General features: G+C 39.2%; 1 protein-coding gene across 9 annotated transcripts in view; it reads right to left on the bottom strand.

Moving 5' to 3' along the window:
* nlgn1 (neuroligin 1) overlaps positions 1–21217 on the bottom strand; it is a 551948-nt gene that overhangs the window by 511180 nt on the left and 19551 nt on the right. The window contains exon 3 of one of the 9 annotated variants that reach the window (XM_060834152.1): positions 8924–8938. The exons of the other annotated variants lie outside the window; for them this stretch is intronic. Within the exon in view, the coding sequence (XP_060690135.1) occupies positions 8924–8938 (15 nt within the window). The remainder of the gene's footprint in view (positions 1–8923; positions 8939–21217) is intronic. 9 annotated transcript variants of the gene reach the window in all.

The following is a 21217-nucleotide window of genomic DNA, read 5'->3' on the forward strand; positions in this document are numbered from 1 at the left end:
TGCCCCTTAGGAACCTTTTATATCTTTCCCTTTTCACCCTAAATCGATACCGTCTAGTTGTGGACTCCCCCAATCCAGGGAAAAGACCTTGTCTATTTATCCTATCCATGCCCCTCATGATTTTATAAACCTCTAAGATCACCCCTTAGCCTCCAATGCTCCAGGGAAAACAGCCACAGCCTATATAGCCTCTCCCTACAGCACAACTCCTCCAACCCTGGCAACATCCTTGTAAATCTTTCCTGAACCCTTTCAAGTTTCAAAACATGGGCAGCACAGTGGCTCAGTGGTTAGCACTGCTGCCTCATAGCGCCAGGTTTGGTTTCCGTCTCGGATGAGGAGTTTCCACATTCTCCCTGTGTCTGCTTGGGTTTCCTCCAGGTGGCTCCGGTTTCCTCCCACAATCCAAAGATGTGCAGGTCAGGTGAATTGGCCACGCTAAATTGCCCATTGTATTAGGTGCTTTAGCCCAGGGTAAATATCGGGTAGGGGAATGGATCTGGGTGGGTTACTCTTTGAAGTGTCGGTGTGGACTTGTTGGGCTAAAGTGCCTGTTTGCGCACTGTAGAGAATCTAAGTTTTCCGATAGGAAGGACACCAGAATTACACGCAACAGTAACCTAACCAATGTCCTGTACAGCCGCAACATGACCTAACAACTCCTATACTGAATGCTTTGACCAATAAAGAAAAGCATACCAAACACCTTCTTCACTATCCTATCTACCTGCGACTCTCAAAGAATTATAAGCATGCACTCCAAGGTCTCTTTGTTCAGCAACACTCAAGACCTTACCATTAAGTGTGTAAGTCCTGCTCTTACCTGCGTTTTCACAATGCAGCACCTCGCATTTATCTAAATTAAACTCCAACTCCCACTCCTCAGCACATTCACCTATCTGACCAAGATCCTATTGTACTCTGAATAACCTTCTTCACTGTCTACTATACCTTCAACCTTGGTGTCATCTGCAAACTTACCAACTATACCTCCTATGTTCACATTCAAATCATTTATATAACTGACAAAAAGCAGTGGACCCAAAACTGATCCTTGTGGCACACCACTGGTCACAAGCCTCCAATCTGAACAACAACCCTCCACCACCACCCTCTATCTTCGAGCCAGTTCTGTATCCAAATGCTAGTTCTCCCTGTATTCCATGAGATCTAACCTTATTAACTAGTCTCCCATGAGGAACCTTGTCAAACGCCTTAGTGAAGTCCATATAGATCACATCTACCACTCTGCCCTCATCCTCTTTGTTACTTCTTCAAAAATCTCAGTCAACTACATGAGATATGATTTCCCATGCACAAAGCCATGTTGACCATCCCTAACAGTCCTTGCTTTTCCAAATACATGTAAACTGTGTCACTCAGGATTCCAACAACTTGCCCACCACTGGTGTCAGGCTCACCGGTCTATACTTCCCTGGTTTTTCCTTACCACCTTTCTTAAATAGTGGCAATATGTTAGCCAACCTCCAGTCTTTTAGCACCTCACCTGTGAGTATCAATAATACAAATATCTCAGCAATGGGCCCAGCAATCACTTCCTATCTTCCTACAGAGTACTAGGGTACACCTGATCAGGTCCTGAGGATTTATCACTTTTATGAATACAAGATATCCAGCACCTTGTTCTCTGTAATATAGACATTTTTCAAGATGTCACCATCTATTTCCCCAAATTCTATACCTTCTATGTCCTTCTCTGCAGTAAACACTGAAGCAAAACATTTGTTTAATATCTTCCCCCATCTCCTGCAGCTCCACATATGGGCTGCCTTGCTGATCTTGAGGGGCCCAATTCTCTCCCTCGTTCCCCTTTTGTCCTTAATGTATTTGTAAAAACAGTTTGGATTCTCCTTAACCCTATTTGCCAAAGATATCTCATGTTCCCTTTTTGCCCTCCTGATTTCCCTTTTACGTATACTCTTATTGCCTTTATACACCAAGGATTCACTCGATCTATCCTGTCTATACCTGACGTATGGCTCCTTCTTTTTCTTAATTAAAACCTTAAATTTCTCTAGTCATCCAGATTTCCTCTATAACAATCAGTCTTTCCCCAACAGGAATATTTTGCCTCTGGATTCTCATTATCCAGGAGTTCCTCAGGGTAGTGTTATAAGACCAAGCATCTTCAGCTGCTTAATCATCTTTCTCTCCATATAAGATATGAACTGGCATGTTGACATAATTAAACAGTATTAATCACTATTTATGACTCTCAAACTGTTGAGTAGTTTAGGTCTCATTTGCAACAAGACCAAAACAACATCCAGTTTGGGATGAAAATTAGCAAGTAATGTTTGTGCCACTGTAGTGACAGGCACTGACCATTTCTAACAAGACAGGACCTAACCATTGGCCCTTAATGCTCAATGGCATTACCATGCTGAATGTCTCCCTTCACCACCACCACCACCCGCCCCCCCCCCCCAAAAACAAGATCCAGCAGGTTATCATTGACCAGAAACTGAACTGGAGCAGCCATAATGTCAAAAGGAGAATCTAAAAAAGTGCAGTGCAGAGAGATCTGGGTGTACTTGTGCATAAAACACAAAAGATTAGCATGCAGCTGCAGCAAGTAATTAAGAAGGCAAATGAAATTTTGGACTTATTTTTAACTTCAACCCCCTTAGCAAAAAGTTGGGAAGTCTTGTGACAACTGTACAGAGTGTTAGTGAGAATGCACTGGATGCTGTCTGCAGTTCTGATTCCCATATTTGAAAAAGGATGTATTGGCATTAGATTCACTAGTCTGAGTCCTGGGATGAAGGGGATGACTCATCATGAATCATAGGTAAGGCCATTATTCAGCAGAAGAATGAGGGAGTGGGAGAATGATCTACAAGATTCTGAGGAGGCTTCCCCAGATAGATATCAAGAAAATTTTCTACCAATGGGGGAATTCAAACAAAGGAACACTAATTTAAAACTGAGATGCAAAGGTTTTTTTTTCCTCCCAGAGAATAGTGATTATTTGAAATTCTCTACCCAAAGAGTTGCGAGGGTTCAATGACTGAAAATATTTAAAAAGACAAGATAGATAGATTTTTGAAATGTCAGGGATTTGAGGTCGAAGATGAACTGGCACAAAAGAGGAGTGAAGCCTAGGGCAGATAAAGCATGATCTTGTTAAATGACAGGAACCAAGTGGCCTACTCCTGCTTTTATTTCTAATATTTGTATTTAAGTACAGTGGCTACAAGAGCAGGTTAGAGGCTAGGAGTCCTGTGGTGAGTAACTCATCTCCTACTCTCCAAAGCTTGTCCATCATTTACAAGGCACACACCAGCTCTGTTTGGAATACTTTCCACTTGCCTGGATGAATGCAGCTCCAACACTCAAGAAGCTTGAAACCATCCAGAACAAAACAATCCACTTGACTTGCACTTCATTTACCATCTTCAATATTCACTCCATTCACTGATGCCACAGTGGCAGCAGTCTGCACCACCTACAAGATGCATTGTACTAACTCACAAAGGTTCCTTGTATTGAAGGTTCACCACCTCATAGGACAAGACCAATGTTTAGGCGCACCACTAGGTGCAAGTTCCCATCCAAGTTGCAATTATATTGCTGTTCATTCATTAGTGCTTGGTTAAAATCCTGAAACTTGCTTCCTAACAGCACAGCACGTACCTCCATGCCAGAGACTGAAGCTGTGCAATATGGCAGCTCACCACCACCTCATTCAAGGCAACTGGGGATGGGCAGTAAATGCTTAGCCAGTGACATCTATGTCCTGTGAACAGTTCAAATAAAATTGCAATTAAAGCTAAAATTAGCTGAGCAAATTTGAAATGGCTAACCAGAGTCTTAGCGAATTTAATTCGGACCTTTTTCAGCAATACTTGCATGCATTGATCCTTGACTATTTCTGCCATGGCTTACAGGGTAGGTTTAAGAGCTGACAAACCAGCTACTAGGACATGCCAATTTCCCAAATGGGTTCTAATCAGAAAAAGAAATCACAGTACAATGCTTTAATTACTTCCAAGCTTTACTTCAGCAGGCACCTGCAATGCAGAAAGAATCCAACAACTCAACTGATGTTCTTCGGGTGAGCTTCAGTTATACGTGACGTAGATAACAGTTTAATATGTTATAGATTCATTTCGAGCCTGTGAAACAATCAAGGCAAGCTACAGTTTCATCCAATTAGACTGTTACAGTACATCAGAGATCCTGCACTGGTACAAAAACTGGTACAAAAACTTAGTAAAGGATGGTCATTATTAAATGCATCCAAAGCAGTCAATGCAATGTATTAGGATATATTGCTCATGTAATCCTAATTTTCTTTCCAAATCTAGCAAACAATGCTTCCTAATAAACTATACTTGAAGAAATTGTAGTGCACAATATTCCTATGATATCAGTCAGTCCCTCCCATGTATTTTCATTTGATTGCAGCAAGGATAGACATCTTGGTTGATATTGTGCAGACTCATCAAACAACATGTTATAAACTCTAGTATTAAAAAGTGAGTATAAATGATATTGAGTGCCTGTTGGAAAATATTGCACATTCCTTTAAGGGTACTTAGCCCACATAATCCTATACAAATGTTACAAGTCCTAAACAAATATTTTGGTATAATTTGCTGTTTTTTATTCATTCACAGGATGTGGGTGAAGCGAGCTAGGCCAGCATTTACTGTTTATATCCGATTGCCCAGAGGACAGTTATGGGTCTGGAATTGCATATAGAGTCAAGATTAGATGGTGCTGGAAAAGCACAGGTCAGGTAGCATCTGAGGAACAGGAAAATCAATGTTTCGGGCAGAAGCCCTTCATCAGGAATGACCTGCTGTACTTTTCCAGCACCACTCTAATCTTGACTCTGATCTCCAGCATTTGCAGTTCTCACTTTTGCGTGGAATTGCATACAGACCAGTCCAAGTAAGGTTGGCAGTTTCCTTCCCAAAAAGGACACTGATGAATCAGGTTTTTCCAGACAACTGTTTTATTGTGATCATTCACTACTTAACTCCAGACATTTTATTGAATTCAAATTCCATCATCCGCCATGGTGGGTTTTGAATCCAGGTGCCAAAACTTTATCCGTGTCCCTGGATTAATAGCCCAATGATAACACCACCAACCCACTGCCTCACCTAAATGTTTGTCGTTTTATTTTTTCTGGATAATTTCAGATCTAAATTCAAAAAAATTATTAAATTTTTATGAGCAATACATTTCACTTCTGTTTCATGCCCATAATTGTGAGATTAAGATAATTTTCTTACAAGAACAAATGGAAACCATGATTTTTATGCACCAGTATGGTTATATTCATTTGATTGCATTGTTACTTCTGGAGTCAGATTTGAATTGTTTATGTGAATTATGAAAAGTGCTCACAACTTGCATTGAATAACAGCATTTCTGCTGTACCACAGACTATTGAACTTTTTTTTAAAGCCAATTATTCCTCTCTAGTATTACCCTTGCTTATTCGAGAACTGTTGAACCACAACATATGTTGTGCTTTTACTATGGGGCAGGGTGAGCAGCAAGTTCCAAGTCTGCCTCAGCCCAGCACAGGGTCTGAACACTTCAGTCTTCCATTTGTCTGAACCATCCAGCCAACTGTGTTAACCACACCACAAGCTCATAATTACTCATCTTGCGTTTAAAACAAATCACAATTTATTTTTCAAATAACACATTTTAACTCCAGAGCAATTTTACACACTGTGAACAGGGGCATGAGTTTAGAAGCTCCATCACTTTAAACTAAGGCCCAGACTATTTATCTCGAATAACTCACTCAAATCCTACTGGACAGCAGTTCATCTGGCAGGGAGCAGTAAAATTGTGTTTGGGGAAGCAATAGATTGGTGGATAACAACAATGTCAGAAGACCTTCCAGGACCAATGTTGGGAGAGCTTCGATGACTTCAAGAGGAAAGGCAGATGCAGCTCTATTTCTCCGTTTCTCAGTACCTGACATTTACAGAACTCAGCATATATCTGCTGGGTAGGGTGAGGGCAAAGATGGCAGTGCATTGGAGAACATGAATTACTGCAGGAGGGAGAAGTGGTTAGCGACAATTGCAACCATTCTCACCTCAATAAGTATTGGAGACTAGGTAGCATGATGATTGGCAGGACTACGCTACGTGGCCAGAGCTCAGAGGGCAATTTTGGGAGACTGTCATGTTATGAAGATGTGGGTGTACTCTAAGAGAGTTAAAAGTGGCAGAACTACCGGACACAGCATCAAGTATGCTCAATAAGGCAACAACGTAACACTTGCTTGAACTCCATTAGCTCATTGCCTGGAGACAAAAATTCAAATTCAGCCAATCAATTTAAATTATACCCTGAAAAATATCCAACTCCAATCCAGTTTGAGTTTAGTATATTGACAATCTTAAAAAGCCAATGACATAATCCACGGCTTTGGGGTATAAGATTGGGGAAAATTGAACAGTTGAGAGGAGAACTGACAAGCTCAGCATGTAAAGATTTCCTGAAAATAGCTTCCTTAAAAGTACTGTTTTGATCAGTAACCTGTGACACAGAAATTCCTCAGAAGAAAAGACAACACAGGAAGATCCGAATAGAAGAATGAAAGCTGCCTGGTTTTCAGTCAAGAAGTGTAGTGTTGTAAATCTTAATTGGGAGTTTTAATCGGACTAGCATTTTAGGAGGGAAGGTAAACGATTGCTTAGAGGAAGAATTTGTAAATAGTGGTTAGTTAATTATTCTCTGTTACACTTTAAGAAATAAAGTTGTTAATTTTTACTTTAAATATTTCTTGGCCACTCAATTCTTTACAGATTACTGCATGGGATAGATCATTTGTGTTGCTGGTTTTACATTAAGCAGGAGGGTTTATCCCGTATCGCAACAGTCAGACTTCAAGGAAATATATGGGTATACATGGAGTTTCAGTACTAATGGGCTTGACAGGGAGTGCAAGTAAGAAAGGAATGTGGTGATTCTTCATGGAGATAGGCTTGATTATCAGGCTGAATCTGGGACTCATTATGCCAAGAGTGACTTGCATTCTATACTCATGCAACTTGTAAAATGTACACTGGAAGTCAAAAGCGGCTATGACCACACTGGAGTGGGAACAACAAATGTTTTCATTCCATTTAAATATGCCGACTTTACTTGAGATTATGCAACTTTCTCCTGAAGGGTCTTGCATTGTTCAGGCACTGGCATGGGCTGAAGTCATCTGTCAAAATGAAAATCTACATGGGAAATGTATGCAGAGTCCAATTATGTAGGATCAAAATCCTGGTTACAATCAATCAATCTTGACCATTCATAAGTCATTACAGATAATCATCTCTTTAAAGTATAAGGAAACACAGACTACCTTAAAAGTAATATCTGCAAGCCACAATTCACAAAGTCAATTTGAGATTGCATAGCTGCACAAGGGCAAGCAGCTGTTTTCCTCTCAATTTAAACTGTAAGTATTTCCTAACATGCTCTTATTGCAACTCTGCCTTTTGTGGGTCATGTGATGGTTGGGAGAACAAGTTATCAGAAATCAAACAGTGTTGAGGATCTCCGACAGTACTTGTGCAACATGACTTGTTTTGTACTCGTTGGGGTAAGGTTCACTATGTCAAAGGGCGACATAGAAACATTCCATGGTCCTCCTTGGGAGTTGTCCACATACCATTTTATGAGTAAGTATGCCGAACCATCATTTGAGTGATTCAAATGCTAATTGCTCATGCCAAAGGATCTATTTTGTTCCATATATTCCCTCAAAAAGGTTCACTAGAACCAAGACAACCAAAAACAGATCAACAGATGGTGTGATACTTTCAAAGCCATGTATTTCAAGACAGAGATAATAACTCAAAGGCTCAACAAAAGAAAACTTATTCTATGTACGTAATTTATGCAAGGTGCAGGTACTGGAAAGCTTGTCAATCACCCCAGATATTTTTATAAATTTTCACTCTTAAGAGGGTGATCAGCTGCCTCCTTCAATTGGGATGAAAGCATTGAGTGCTGTTAGAAGTGTAAATGCAAGATGTGAGGAAACGTCAATATTGAAGAGCACTGTTTGACTTGGGTGGGACCTTGCAAGTGTTGGCGCTCACAAGTCTCTGCCCCTTTGCTTTTCTTGTGGTAGAGATTGTAGGTTTGAAAAATGTTGTCCAAGGGTGAATTACTGCAACGTATCTAGTAGATGAGACTACCTGCTTTCACTGTGTTGGTGGTGAAGTTTGTGAATGCAGAAAATGACAGATGAAGTGTGAATCAAGTAGCCTTTGTCCTGTTTTAGCATCAGGCTTCTTGACTGGGTGCAGCTCCTATAACAATCAGGCAAGTAAATGCATCATGCTCCTTACTTCTGTAGATGGTGGTCAGGCATAGAGGAAATAGTCTTTGAGATATTTGCATCATAACTCTTGGCCTCTGATCCACTTGTGTTGATAGAGAATTTATGTAAATTTCAGTTCAGTTTCTGCTCAATTGTGATCCCTCGGACATTCAATTAATGCTGCTATTGAATATCAAGGGGAAGACGGTTAGATTCTTTCTTGATGGATGTGGTCATTTGTGCAACAGAAGTGCCAGGCAGTAGCAATTGCCACTTGTCAACCCAAGCCAGATATTGTCCATATCTTACTACACATAGATATAGATTGTTTCAGTTTCTGAAGAATTGTAAATGGTGAGCATCGTGCAATCACCAAACATCCCCAGTTCTCACCTCATGATGGAGGAAAAGTTGTTCATGAAGCAACTTACTGGTTGGAACCAGGAAATTAATCTGAGGAACTCCTGCAGTGATTTTTGAGGCTGAGGTAACTGACATCCAAAATGATAACCATTTTCTTTTGTATGAGATATGACTCTAAACACAGTTTTTCCTGATCCCTATTTTGACTCTTTTTGCTAGAGCTCCTTGATGCCACACCTAGGTAAATGTTGCCTTGATATCAAGGTCAATCTCTCTCCCTCTCAGCCTTTTGTCCATGTTTGAACCAAGACAGCAATGAGGTCTGTAGCTGAATGACCCTGAAAGAACCCCAACTGAGTATTTGTGAGCAGGTTATTACTGAGTAAATGCTACTTGATAGCACTGTCAACAATATCTTTCATTGCCTTTTTGCTAATGAACAGTAGATGGATAAGTAACTGATTGGATTAGCTTGTTCTGCTTTTTGTATGCCTGACAAATATTGGCAACTACCTAGAAATGTGGATAATCGCCTATATTGTGATTGCACTGAAACAACTTTGCTAGGGGACTGAATAGTTCTAGAGCTCGTGCCTTCAGGACCAATGCTGGCACATTGCCAGGGCCCATAACCTTAACAGTATTCACAGCTTTCAGCAATTCTTCATATCACATTAGTTGAAAACTGGCATCTGTCACGTTCAAATCAAGAGGAAGCCAACATATCAGTAATTTGGCTGAATATACCTGCAAAATTCTCTGCCTCATCTTTTGCACCATGTGCTGAACTCTCCCATCACTGGGAATGAGGATATTTATGGAATCTCGTCCCCCTGTCTATGGTTAAATCACAAATGAGTGTGGCAGTAATGCACTGCTTGATTCGGATCTTGATTGTGGGATCGTTTAGTTCTATCTGCTGTATGCTGCTTCTACTGTTTGACATTAAAGTAGTCTGCACTGTACCTTCACCACACTGATGTCTCATTTTTGAAGTACGCTCGTGTAGCTATGCATACCATCCTGCACTCTTCATTGAGCAAATCGATCCATAAGGTTATGGTAATCATACAAAGTGGTAGGCCATGAAGTTACAGACTATAGTTGAATACAATTCTGCTACTGTTGGATAGCCCACAGTGTCTCATAGGTTCTGTTTTGAGTTGGTGTATCTGCTTGAAATCTATTCCATTTAGCAGGATACTAGCTGCAGACATGCAAGGAATCCTCAATGTGAAGACAGAGGGTATACGAATGTGTAGTCTTACGAACACACAGATTAGGAGTAGGCCATTTAACACATCTAACCTGCTTCAACATTCAATCAGATTGTAACTGGTCTGATTGCAGCCTCAATTCCACATTCATATCTTCCTGCAATGATGTAGAACTCATTTTTGTGTTAACAATCTATAAACCATTGCCTTGAAGGTATTCATTGACCCCCATCTCCAATCCTCTGGGGAAGATAGTTGCAAAGATGCACGACCCTCAAGAAAAAACTTTCGAGAACATTATGTGTCTCCTAGTTCTGACCTTGCCTATAAGCTGATGAGTATCCACCTTGTTAAGTGATTCAGGATCCTGCAATTCAATAAGCTCCAATTTTTTCTAAATTCTGATACAGTCCTGGTAAGGGACGTCTTTGCAGGGTTTTGGGGGTTGGCCTTGTCATCGCCACTTCCAGTGTCTAGTTCAGTCTGGGTGGTCTGTCCAGTTTCATTTCATTTAGACTTTGTGATACTTTGATTTAATCAAAAACTTGGCTGAACCATTTCAGAAGACAGCTAAGAGTCAACCACTTTTGGTGTTTTTCTTCTCTGAATGACATCAAGCAGGTGGGTCTTTATGACAAGTCAACAATGATTTCATGGTTATCAAGTTTTATTCAAATGTATTAATTGAACTCATTTCATTATCTGCCATGGTGGAATGTGAACCTTTGTACCCACAGCATTAGCCTGGACCCCTGAATTACTAGTCCATTGGTGTTATCACTATACTATCACCAATGGAGAAGTCCATTTCTACTTGACATAGAATCATCTCTCACACCATCAACATCTTCATGTTTTTATCAAGATGATGTCCTCTTTTGGGAATGTTGCATCCAAATCTGCACAACAGGAATCAATAGTAACGACTTATCCAATTTTGGTTAAATGATTATCATGTAGACTCTGGGCTCCAAATTGTTGAGATTAGATATTTAAGACATACAGACCACTTTTCCTTGGTGGCCAAGGCATAAGAGCAGAACATTATGCTAAACTGTATAATGCATCAGTTAGCAGTAATGCATCACAGATGGAATACTGTGTAGCAGTCCTGATCACCAAAGACAAAAGAATATGATAAGACTAGAAGCTACAGAGTAAATTTATTATAATGCTCTCAGACCATGAGGAAAGGCAGAGATTGTTTAAAAGACATCTATTTATATTACTTCTTTCACAAGCAATAGGTATCCAAAACATTTTACAGCCAATCAAGTATTTCTGAAGCGTAGTCATGATGAAAATAGGAAACATGGCAAGCAATTTACATCGAGGAAAAAGTGAGGTCTGCAGATGCTGGAGATCAGAGCTGAAAATATGTTGCTGGAAAAGCGCAGCAGGTCAGGCAGCATCCAAGGAACAGGAAATTCGACGTTTCGGGCACAAGCCCTTCATCAGGATTCATTCCTGATGAAAGGCTTGTGCCCGAAACGTCGAATTTCCTGTTCCTTGGATGCTGCCTGACCTGCTGCACTTTTCCAGCAACACATTTTCAGAAACAATTTACATCCTCAAGCTCCCAGGCACAATATGACAATAATTAGTTAAACCCATTTTTTTGGAACAAAGATCACTGAGGGAGATTTAATTGGGCATAGAAAATTATTAGGAGCTTAGACAGATTGAATAGGAAGGCCACATTTCCCTTATCAGAAATGTCAGTAATCTGGGTCACAGATTTGAAGTATCGATAAAAGGATTTTTGAGAGAACTGAATTAGCTTTATTGTCACATGAGTACAGTGAAAAGTTTATAAGTCACCACCTACAGCACCATCTGGTACAAAGGTACCTAGGTACAATCTTTAGTTACAGAATAGAGAAGTGAAGAAAACAAAACATCCATTATAACAATACACAGCATAACTATAGGTCAGAAAAACTAGAAGCAAAGTTAAAGAGACAAACATCACAGTCTCACTCTAAAGGATCTTTGTAGCAGACCAGCACAGGGTGCCTCCACATGGTCTGACCACTATCTGCCACCACACTCCATATGGGCCACTGATATAAACTGGAAAACTACACAAGTTGAGAATGAACCAGTCCACCCACCCCAAATGTGTTTTGGAAGTTCAGTGCTCAATATATTGGACTGCTGCCCATGTACAATGCACAGAAAGTATCTTTCTTTTACGGTTAGACTCCTGCAGCCTGCATTTCTGCTCTCTTCAACAGACCTTAGAGAAGATGTTGTCCTCTGGTGAATTGTAGCTTTGACTTACCAACCCTCTGTCCCTATCTGATAGGATTTATTTTTCTCATTTGAATCTGTGTATCAATTACTGCAGATCCCATTAACTCATATTCCAAATAACACGGGTGCTAATTTTTGTATCAGCGCTTGGAAGAGTGAGAATGAGTGGTGTCACATCTACAGGAGTATTCTCTTCCATGTGATACAGCAAGATGCGTGATGCCTAAGTGGTTTAGAAACTGAAGTAGGAAAAGGCTAGCATGCAATAGCAACACTATGCAGTTGCACAAGCCTGACAGTAAGATACAGTTTTAAGTACTTTCTGCACAAATCATGTTGGTGATTTATGCAAGCAGGTGCAACAAAGCACTCTCCCTTCTGCATAATTTTACTCTGCAAGAAAGGTAGTGGATTACTGCATGCAGTGCTGTTATAAGGTAGTTTAGCATTGTATTCATGATAGATCAATGACAAATGTGGGCAACAGGTTAAAGTATTTGAGAACCGTAGTAAATTCCAAATTGGCAAAGGCAAGCTGAAGGAGGTGCAGTGAATTATAGAATGGTTACAACACAGATAGGGAAGGCACTTGGCTTGTCATGTCTGTGCAGTTCTCTGCAAGAGCAATTCAACTGACTGTCACATACCCTATGTTTCCCCTTCTTTTCTCTTCAGAAAATAATCCCAATCTCTTTGAAAAGTATGTGCTTCCACTACAATCTCAGGAAACACATTCCAGAACGTATTCAACATAGCATTTATGAAATTCGAGTCACCATTGTTTCTTTTATCAATCATTTCAAATCAGTGATCCCCGATTCTTGATTTTTCCATGAATGGAAACACTTTCCGACTTTATACTCTGACTAGACCCCTTGTGGGTTTGAAGTTAGGGATAAAGTATGGCAGAGTAGGGTTGTGCAGAGAGCGATGCAAAGAAGAGTCTTACTTGACAGTACTGGTGAAGTAATTAACTTTCTTCCTGCAATGTTGCAACATACTACATTTAACGCTGCTCAAGTTGACATGCTATTCCATCATTCACTATTGTTTTTGTCAATTTTGTCTGGAATAATTGTCCAATGAAAGAGAGATTAACTTCTTTCTTTTTCACATTTGCTCCATGGACACCAGAATACCATGGACCCGTAACAAAATCATTTTATGAGAAGTTTCTGATTATCAAGTGTCACTAGCCAATGGAAAACAGATCAATGTTCCATCTCCCAATAAGCAGCTAGTGCTCACAAATCACAATTACATTTAAATGACAACAAATATGTATCATGCCTCCCAGCACATTCACTGGGAGAGTGGAGAAGTTGTTCTAAATGCCACTCTCTTGGTCTGCACTCTACACTAAAACTAAATGCATAAACTAATGTTAATAGTGTACTTAATATTTTTAGTATTTGGATATGTAAATCTAATCATTCATTACTACAATACTGAACAGACCAACAAGGTGAAATATCTACAAGGATGTTGCCAGGGTTGGAGGATTTGAACTATAGCAAAAGGCTGAATAGGCTGGGGCTGTTTTCCCTGCAGTGTCGGAGGCTAAGGGCGACCTTATAGAAGTTTATAAGATCATGAGGGGCATAGATAAGATAAATAGACGAGTTCTTTTGTCTGGGGTGGGGGAGTCCAATATAGAGGGCATAGGTTTAGGGTAAGATGGGAAAGATTTAAAAGAGACCTAAGGGGCACCTTTTTCACACAAAGGATGGTTTGTGTATATAATGAGCTGCCAGAGAAAGTGGTAGAGGCTGATACAATTACAATATTTAAATGGCATTGGGATAGGCACGTGAAGAGGAAGGGCTTAGAGAGAGATGAGCTACATGCTGGCAAATGAAACTAGATTAATTTAGGATATCTGGTCGGTATGGACGAATTGGACTGAAAGGTCTGCTTCTATGCTGTATATCTCTATGACTCTATGCAATGTTATTGCGAAAATTAGCAAAATTCATCACAAACATGAGCATACAGTGACACTACTGCTGAAAAGGTACTCTTCCATTTAAGTTTGAGTGATATCTATCCACCTGTTTGTTCACTTACTATTTCACTCAGTTCAAGCCAACTGGCTTATTTAAATCTTCCCAAAACTCTGCATCAAATACAATAGGTGGAATCTCATGGAAGGGACCAGGGTCCCAGCAGCTGGCTGAAGAGCCGGTGAGACACCCCACCACATTTTGTGCCAGTTAGGTAGTTAACTGGCCAGGGAAAGGCCTATTGTCAGGATCAAGTATACCAGGGGAAGAAATTGAGCTTTTGAAAGCCTGAAATCTCATTCCTTCAGAATTTAATTATGTTCGGAGATTTTTTTTTAAAAATTCAAATACTTTGTCACTTTGACTGCCCTATCTTAATCACATCTTTCTTCCCCTCACTTTCAGTTTGTAATTTTGCATTGAATTAAATATTATGACCTGCAATTCATGGTTGAGGCCCTGTCCAGCTCAGTGACAATTCTTCAATCTGATTGGCTAAGGAGGTAGAGTTGCTTGTTCAATCTCAGGTTCCAGATCATCTGTGCAGAACAGAATAACAATTTATTATCACTGGTGAAAAGTGTTTCAGTCACCACGCTTTGGTGCCCATATAAAAATACAAAAATCATATTTTTAAAAAATTAAGACGAGTTCATCTTTGTTCAATTCACAGCTCATGGCTTCCCAGGGTCGAGGAAAAGATAGGAACCGCATTTTCCACCGCTACAGAAAGCAATAAGATATTGAAATTGCTAAATCTCGGGCTTTTGGAAACTCAGGCTGGATCAACTTCATTGCCAAAGCCGCTACTCAAGCAGACCAACACGCCAGATTGTTGGAATCCCGGGCCGGAAGATAACGTCACAGCCTCCTCAAGGATTCCGGTGCTGGCCACATCACACCGCCGAAGACACTGAATCCAATAAAGCAGGCCACGACTCTGCAGGATCCACCAGGATACAGCTGCGATGGCCACAAGGAACAGACTACACCACCTTCACTGCTGCTGCAGCCTCCCGAAACATCCTACCTTCTAATGGCTTCAGTGGAGGTAAGATGAATGTTGATGTTAAATATCAATAAAATAAAAGGGAACAGCAGGTCTGATAATCAGAAGCAGACATGCTCAAGAGCGCGAACATTTTCCACCTATCCTGATATGATAGAAGACTGGTAATCATAACCAGATTTCCAAGCACTGATCAATGGCGGACTCGGACATAGATCCGAGATTACTAGACGGAGGTCGCAAGATGGGTGTTGCAGGAGAAGGGGTACAGCAGCAAGGACAGAGAATGGTTCTCAGCACCATCCCCTTCCTCATTCCTTATGAAAATTTGGGACCTGTATGTATACGGCAAGCAACTGCCAAATATTTTCCTTTTTGGACAGTAAATTGAATAGAAATCATACATGATGAGATAGCTAAAATATTAGAAATTTCCAAATTGAAAAATCAAATGATGTACAGATTTTGCCTTACATGACTATATTGCTTTCTTTTAGGTTTTCGCAAAGATCTGTAGTTCAGGTTGTGGATGGGGTAACTGCATAGCTCATCGAGCCGTTGGGTCATGTAGACGTTTCATTACCATGCTGGGTAACATCATCAGCACGACTTCCATGAAGCGCTATTATGCTGTACACTTGGTTATTATGTGGTCTGGACTGTTGGTGTGAGTGTCACTTCTAGGTGTTCTCTGTAATTGTTTGTAAACTGGGCCTATGTCTTGTTGACAGCCTTTTTGGTTGAAAACGAGGCTTCCAAGAATTCCCTTGGTTGGCCTATCCTAGGAACATCAACCAGCTATTAAACAACATGATCCTTGTACACAGACCAAGAGGACTATCAATTCAACTTTGACAAAGTTACTGTCCTAGGACAGGCCAACCAGAGATATGAGTGTGTGTTCCTGGAAGCCTGGTTTTTAACCAAAAAGGCCACCAACAAATGCAACAAACTGCTGCAGAGAAGACCTAGAACTAACACTTGCATCAACAGACCAAACAATATAAAAACCAAGCTGGTCAGTACAACAGCGCTTCATGGAAGTCGCACTGATGTTATTCACTGTGGTAATGAAACATCTGCACAATAATCCCGCAGCTCGGCGAGCTAACCAACTACCTCACTGTATTGCTAATGGAGCAGCGAGTTTGCTTTTGAGACAGAGTAACACCAGCAGCTGAGCTGATGACAGACCTTGGATTGGTTCAGCTGTAGCTTGCTACAGATTTGTAACAGAAATGCAGCCAAAAAACCTAGAGTTGACAAACATCTCTCATCCTTCACATTGTAAAAGTGAAAAGACAAGAAAAACAAGAACTGAAAGGGAAGAATTTAATACAAAAGACCTAGATTCACATGATGTACAATAACACTGAAGAATATCTTTTGTTCTAAAGATAACAGCATGCAGTCATTAAAATCAAAATGGCAACGAGAAATAACTCCCCACCTTGTAATCTGGACCTTAATCTGCACAATTTTGTTTTCCTCACCTAGATTTTTCTACCCATAATATTTGTGTCAAACCATCTGAGCCTTGTCTATCTTATTCATGAATCAATGTTCACTTGGGTTTGGGGTAGTTTAAAATCACACAGTTGGTGGAGTACTGATTGTTTTATCTGTCATGTGTTATAAGTGTTTAGAGTAAAAACACTTATTGTTTAGTTAATGATAGATCCTGGTTTGAATTGCTTTAAGTCCTAATCAGTAAGGGCAAACTGATCACCTTGGTTTGGGACGGCTCTCAATGTGCATCGCATTCCTGATGCTGGATGCCTTAAATTGGATAAAAGCTGCTTTTGAAAGAGGAAATACCAATTGGGTTTGCAGGGTGGCCTCCAGGAGGATGGCAAACCAGCTCAAGTTCAGGAGGATCTCTGAACCACCACTAAATCCTGGTGGGATTAGAAATAATAGTTTTTAAGTGGCTCAATAATGAGCACAATTAACAAAGTAGTTAGGTACCCTATATCCACCCATGCCCACCAGTGAAGAAGTTGGGTCAGTTTTCCTGCTAGTGAGAATAGGCCATTCAATTTGTGAGCCCATCTACTGCCTAACCTGCTCCAAGGATCCATTAAATCACAGCTAACTATAACCTACTGACACCGCTTATAGACAACTGCAGCATCTCTGTGACCCATCAATGTTGAATCAGTTACTTAAATGTTAACCTTAGTAACTAAAGTTATTGACCAAATGAAACTGCTCCAAGTAAATAGTTACCAGGTTAAAAGTAAATCAAAATGGCTCTTAAAATTCTGAAAGTACAAATTACCCCTACTTATGCTGTTCAGTAAAATATTAATATAAATTCCATTTGAACATTAAAGTTTACACTTACAGTATAAAACTATAAAAAAGACAATAAAAAAAAGAAACAAGCCAATTGCTACAGCATAGCAAGTTGTTAAGACCACCAACTTCAACAGTGGCTGTATTTTTTGGTACCTATTGCTAAGAAACACTCAAGGTTAGGGAATATAATTACAAACAGGGTCAGAGAACTAGGAATATTTTTAGTAAAATATGGATGAATACACAAAACTGAATCTATGTTTCCTGATGCAAGTTTTTTGAACCAGTTTCATAGAATTGTAAATTTCTGTGGGTTTCTGATCAAGGTTTGAGGAATCTGTACAATAAGGAATACGCCTCTAACTGAAAATGGCCCAAGGTGCTTAACATACCAGCAACAAAAGTTGTTCCACATATCCAAATTGTGGGTTGAGGAAATATTATTTGAAAAAACAGAAATGCTTATGGAGGAAATTCCCGAATATGATCCAGATGGCTAAAGCCTTAGCCACCAATGAAACGATAGAGAGGACAATGGTAAAATAAATGTAACATAGCCTATTCCACATAGGAAACTGGCAAATGAATTGAAAACGTATGTAAAATGTTTCCTTTTTACTAATTAGTATTTCATACATAAATAGATGCAATGCCAGTTAATTCCCTCAATTTTCACAACCCTAAAAGGAAGAACGTGTATTTTATTTTATCTTAACTACATACTCTGGATGTCCCAAAGCACGTATAACCTAAGTCATTACTGGTACATTCTGTGCTTCAGTACGATATGCAACTTTAGAATAACTCCTCTTACCGCATTCTATGAAATGTAAAAAATATATCCACTAGCAGATTTCCTAATCATGACAGTAATTTTTAGTTGGGTTGTGAACCATAATTTTTCTGAGTTAACTGATCAAAAAGCCATAAATTAGTTTTATAAAGTATTTTTTCTTCAAGGAGTTTAAGTAGAGTTGTAATCATATTTTTCAAATTCTGGAATAAGGAATTTAGTACATTGTAAATTACATTGAACCACACCATACAAAAGTGCAAGGCACTTCTACTAAATTCTCTTTTGCAATTTGAAGTTATTAATGCCATTGTTAAAATAATAGAGGAACCACTAGAAGCATATTAAATAGCTATATAAAAGCACCACTGACAATTTTTGAACCAGTTTACAAAATTTGTGAAATACTGTGTGCGCCAATTGTCTTGATCTATTATTTTTGAGAGGGTGCATCTCTCCACTTGTCAGATCAAATCAAAGTAGTATCATACACTAATGAGGCTTTAAAGCGAAGTGTATTTCCAAAGCTAGTAATTTGTATGACGTGTTGTTTCAGAAAAGTTAGGTAAGGTCAACAATGCAAAGGATGGCTGACAAATGTCACATTTCATCATGTGCTACAATAGCAAGTCATATATAGGAGTTGATCTAAATAATAAAACTTTAAATACAATTTAGTAGAGGTATGCGCAACATGAGTGATCATATTTAAAGGATAAGGTAATTAAGCTACAGGGAACAAAAATAACTACATAAAACATGAAGATTTCTGCAGTCTAGATTGTACCAAATGTGTTAATTTTCTGTTCATAACACTACATATGAAATTAAAATATCTGCATATTTAGTGATAATCTCCATTTATAAAATTTTCTGTTAATTATATAATGCTAAGAAACATATGTTCTTCTGTTGGTGTATTCAAAGAGAAGGAAATGCTCCAGCTGCATAGTAAATATTCCTCCTTCAGCAGTGTCACCAGTAGAAGATTAGCTGGTCTTTCATTAGCATTCATTAAAATTTGCTAAGTGCAAAGGCCAGCCAAATTTGCAGTTTTTGTGCCAGAGTTCACATTTGTAAAAGTGGTGAAAATGACAGCATCAGCCTTCATTGCGATACACAACTGACATCAAGTTGTGGTTTCTGCATATTCACAAGTAGAGAAGTCTGGAAATTGCTGTCAGAGATTGTCAGCTCCACAAAGAATGTGGTCCTGCCAGCTTCATGATGCAATTGATACAATCAGTGATTTCACATGAACTTTGGTTTACTTATGTTCTCCATGTAAAATGCATTGAGAATTTGGAGGATTGTTAGATGAGACTTAACTGTTTTAATAGCAAACTAAGTCATAACTAACAAACTTTCGGACACTGAAATGTAAATTTATTAAGCATGGGGTCTCATTCCCTTCATGCTATAACCATGATGCAATTGATTTTTTAAATTAATAAGATTAGCTCATTGAGTCAAATAGCATGAAAACAAACCTTTTGGTCCAACTTGTCCATGCCTACCAAGTTTCTCCAAACTAAACTAGTCCCACTTGCCTGTGTTTCATCCATATCCTTCCAAATATTTCCTATTAGTGTACCTGTCCAAAGGTCTTTTAAATGTTGTAACTGCACCTGCATCTACCACTTCTCTGGCAGTTCCAGAGATTTTAACAGTATGGTTTGTTGATGGAACACACAAATCACCATCTGTGTGAAAAAGTTACCCCTTAGGTTCCTTTTACCTTAAAAATATGCCCGCTAATTTTTAACTCCTGCACCCTAGGGAAAAGACCCTTGCTATTTACTATATCTGTGTCCCTCATGATTTTATTAACTTTTGTAAGGTCAGCCCTGAACCTCCTACACTCCAGTGAAAAAAATGTCCCAGCCTATCAAGCCTCTCCTTCTAACTCAAATGCTCCTGTCCAGCAACATGCTGGTAAATGTTTACTGAAAACTCTCTAATTTATTAATATCCTTCCTATAACAGGGCGACCAGAACGCCAGAATAATACTCTAGAAGAGGCCTCACCTGTATCTTGTACAATCTCAACATGATGTCCAACCTCCTGTACTCAGTGGTCTAAGCAATGAAGGCAAGCGTGCAAAGTGCCTTCTTAACCACCCTGTCTACCTGTAACATAACTTTCAAAGAGTTATATATCTGTTTGACAACAGTACCCAGGGCCCTACTATTAATTGTATAAGTCCTGCTCTTGTTTTGTTATACCTAAATGTAATACCTTGCATTTATCCAAATTAAACCACCTGCTGCTCCTCAGTCCATTGGTCCAACTGATCAAGTATGATATATCAACTGCAACCTTAATTTTTTTTTAATATAGCAATCATCATTTTGCTTTTTACAAAAATGAAATATGAATGGTCAAGCTATTTTGTTTCCTGGTTTTCTTACTGAATCTTTCAACTGAATTCGCTACTCAGCCTGCTTGACCACTTCACCATCCTGTAAACTGAAGATGTCCTTATGATGAAGCCAGATTAAAAAAGACATCAGAAAAAAAAAGGATAAATTAACATCACAGATACTTTTAAATATTTGTGGGCAGTTTTCTGCAAGGTCAAAGGTGAGCACCATTCTGGTACTGCTAACGGTCAAAGTTAAACAATGATGTTTGTGGAGATGGAATTTATTCCTTGCATGTTTGATGTGAACACAAAATCCTCTACTGACTTCTCCATTTGCCCTTCATATTTTTGCTACACTGTTATTATTTTTGTTTTTATTCACATCCTCTGTTAGCCTTCAATGCAGTTAAATATGGAAGATACACAATCTAACAAGATGCATTAACCAAGACTTTAATGGGAATCAAAGACTGGAATAAATAGTGATCAACAACAGCAACTTTGATATGAAAGTTTAGATTAGATTTGCATTTGAGAATTAATTGTCAAATAACAAAACAAACTTCTACATAAAATAGGTACTCAT

Source organism: Hemiscyllium ocellatum, chromosome 13, assembly GCF_020745735.1.
Source record: "Hemiscyllium ocellatum isolate sHemOce1 chromosome 13, sHemOce1.pat.X.cur, whole genome shotgun sequence".
Lineage (NCBI taxonomy): Eukaryota > Metazoa > Chordata > Chondrichthyes > Orectolobiformes > Hemiscylliidae > Hemiscyllium > Hemiscyllium ocellatum.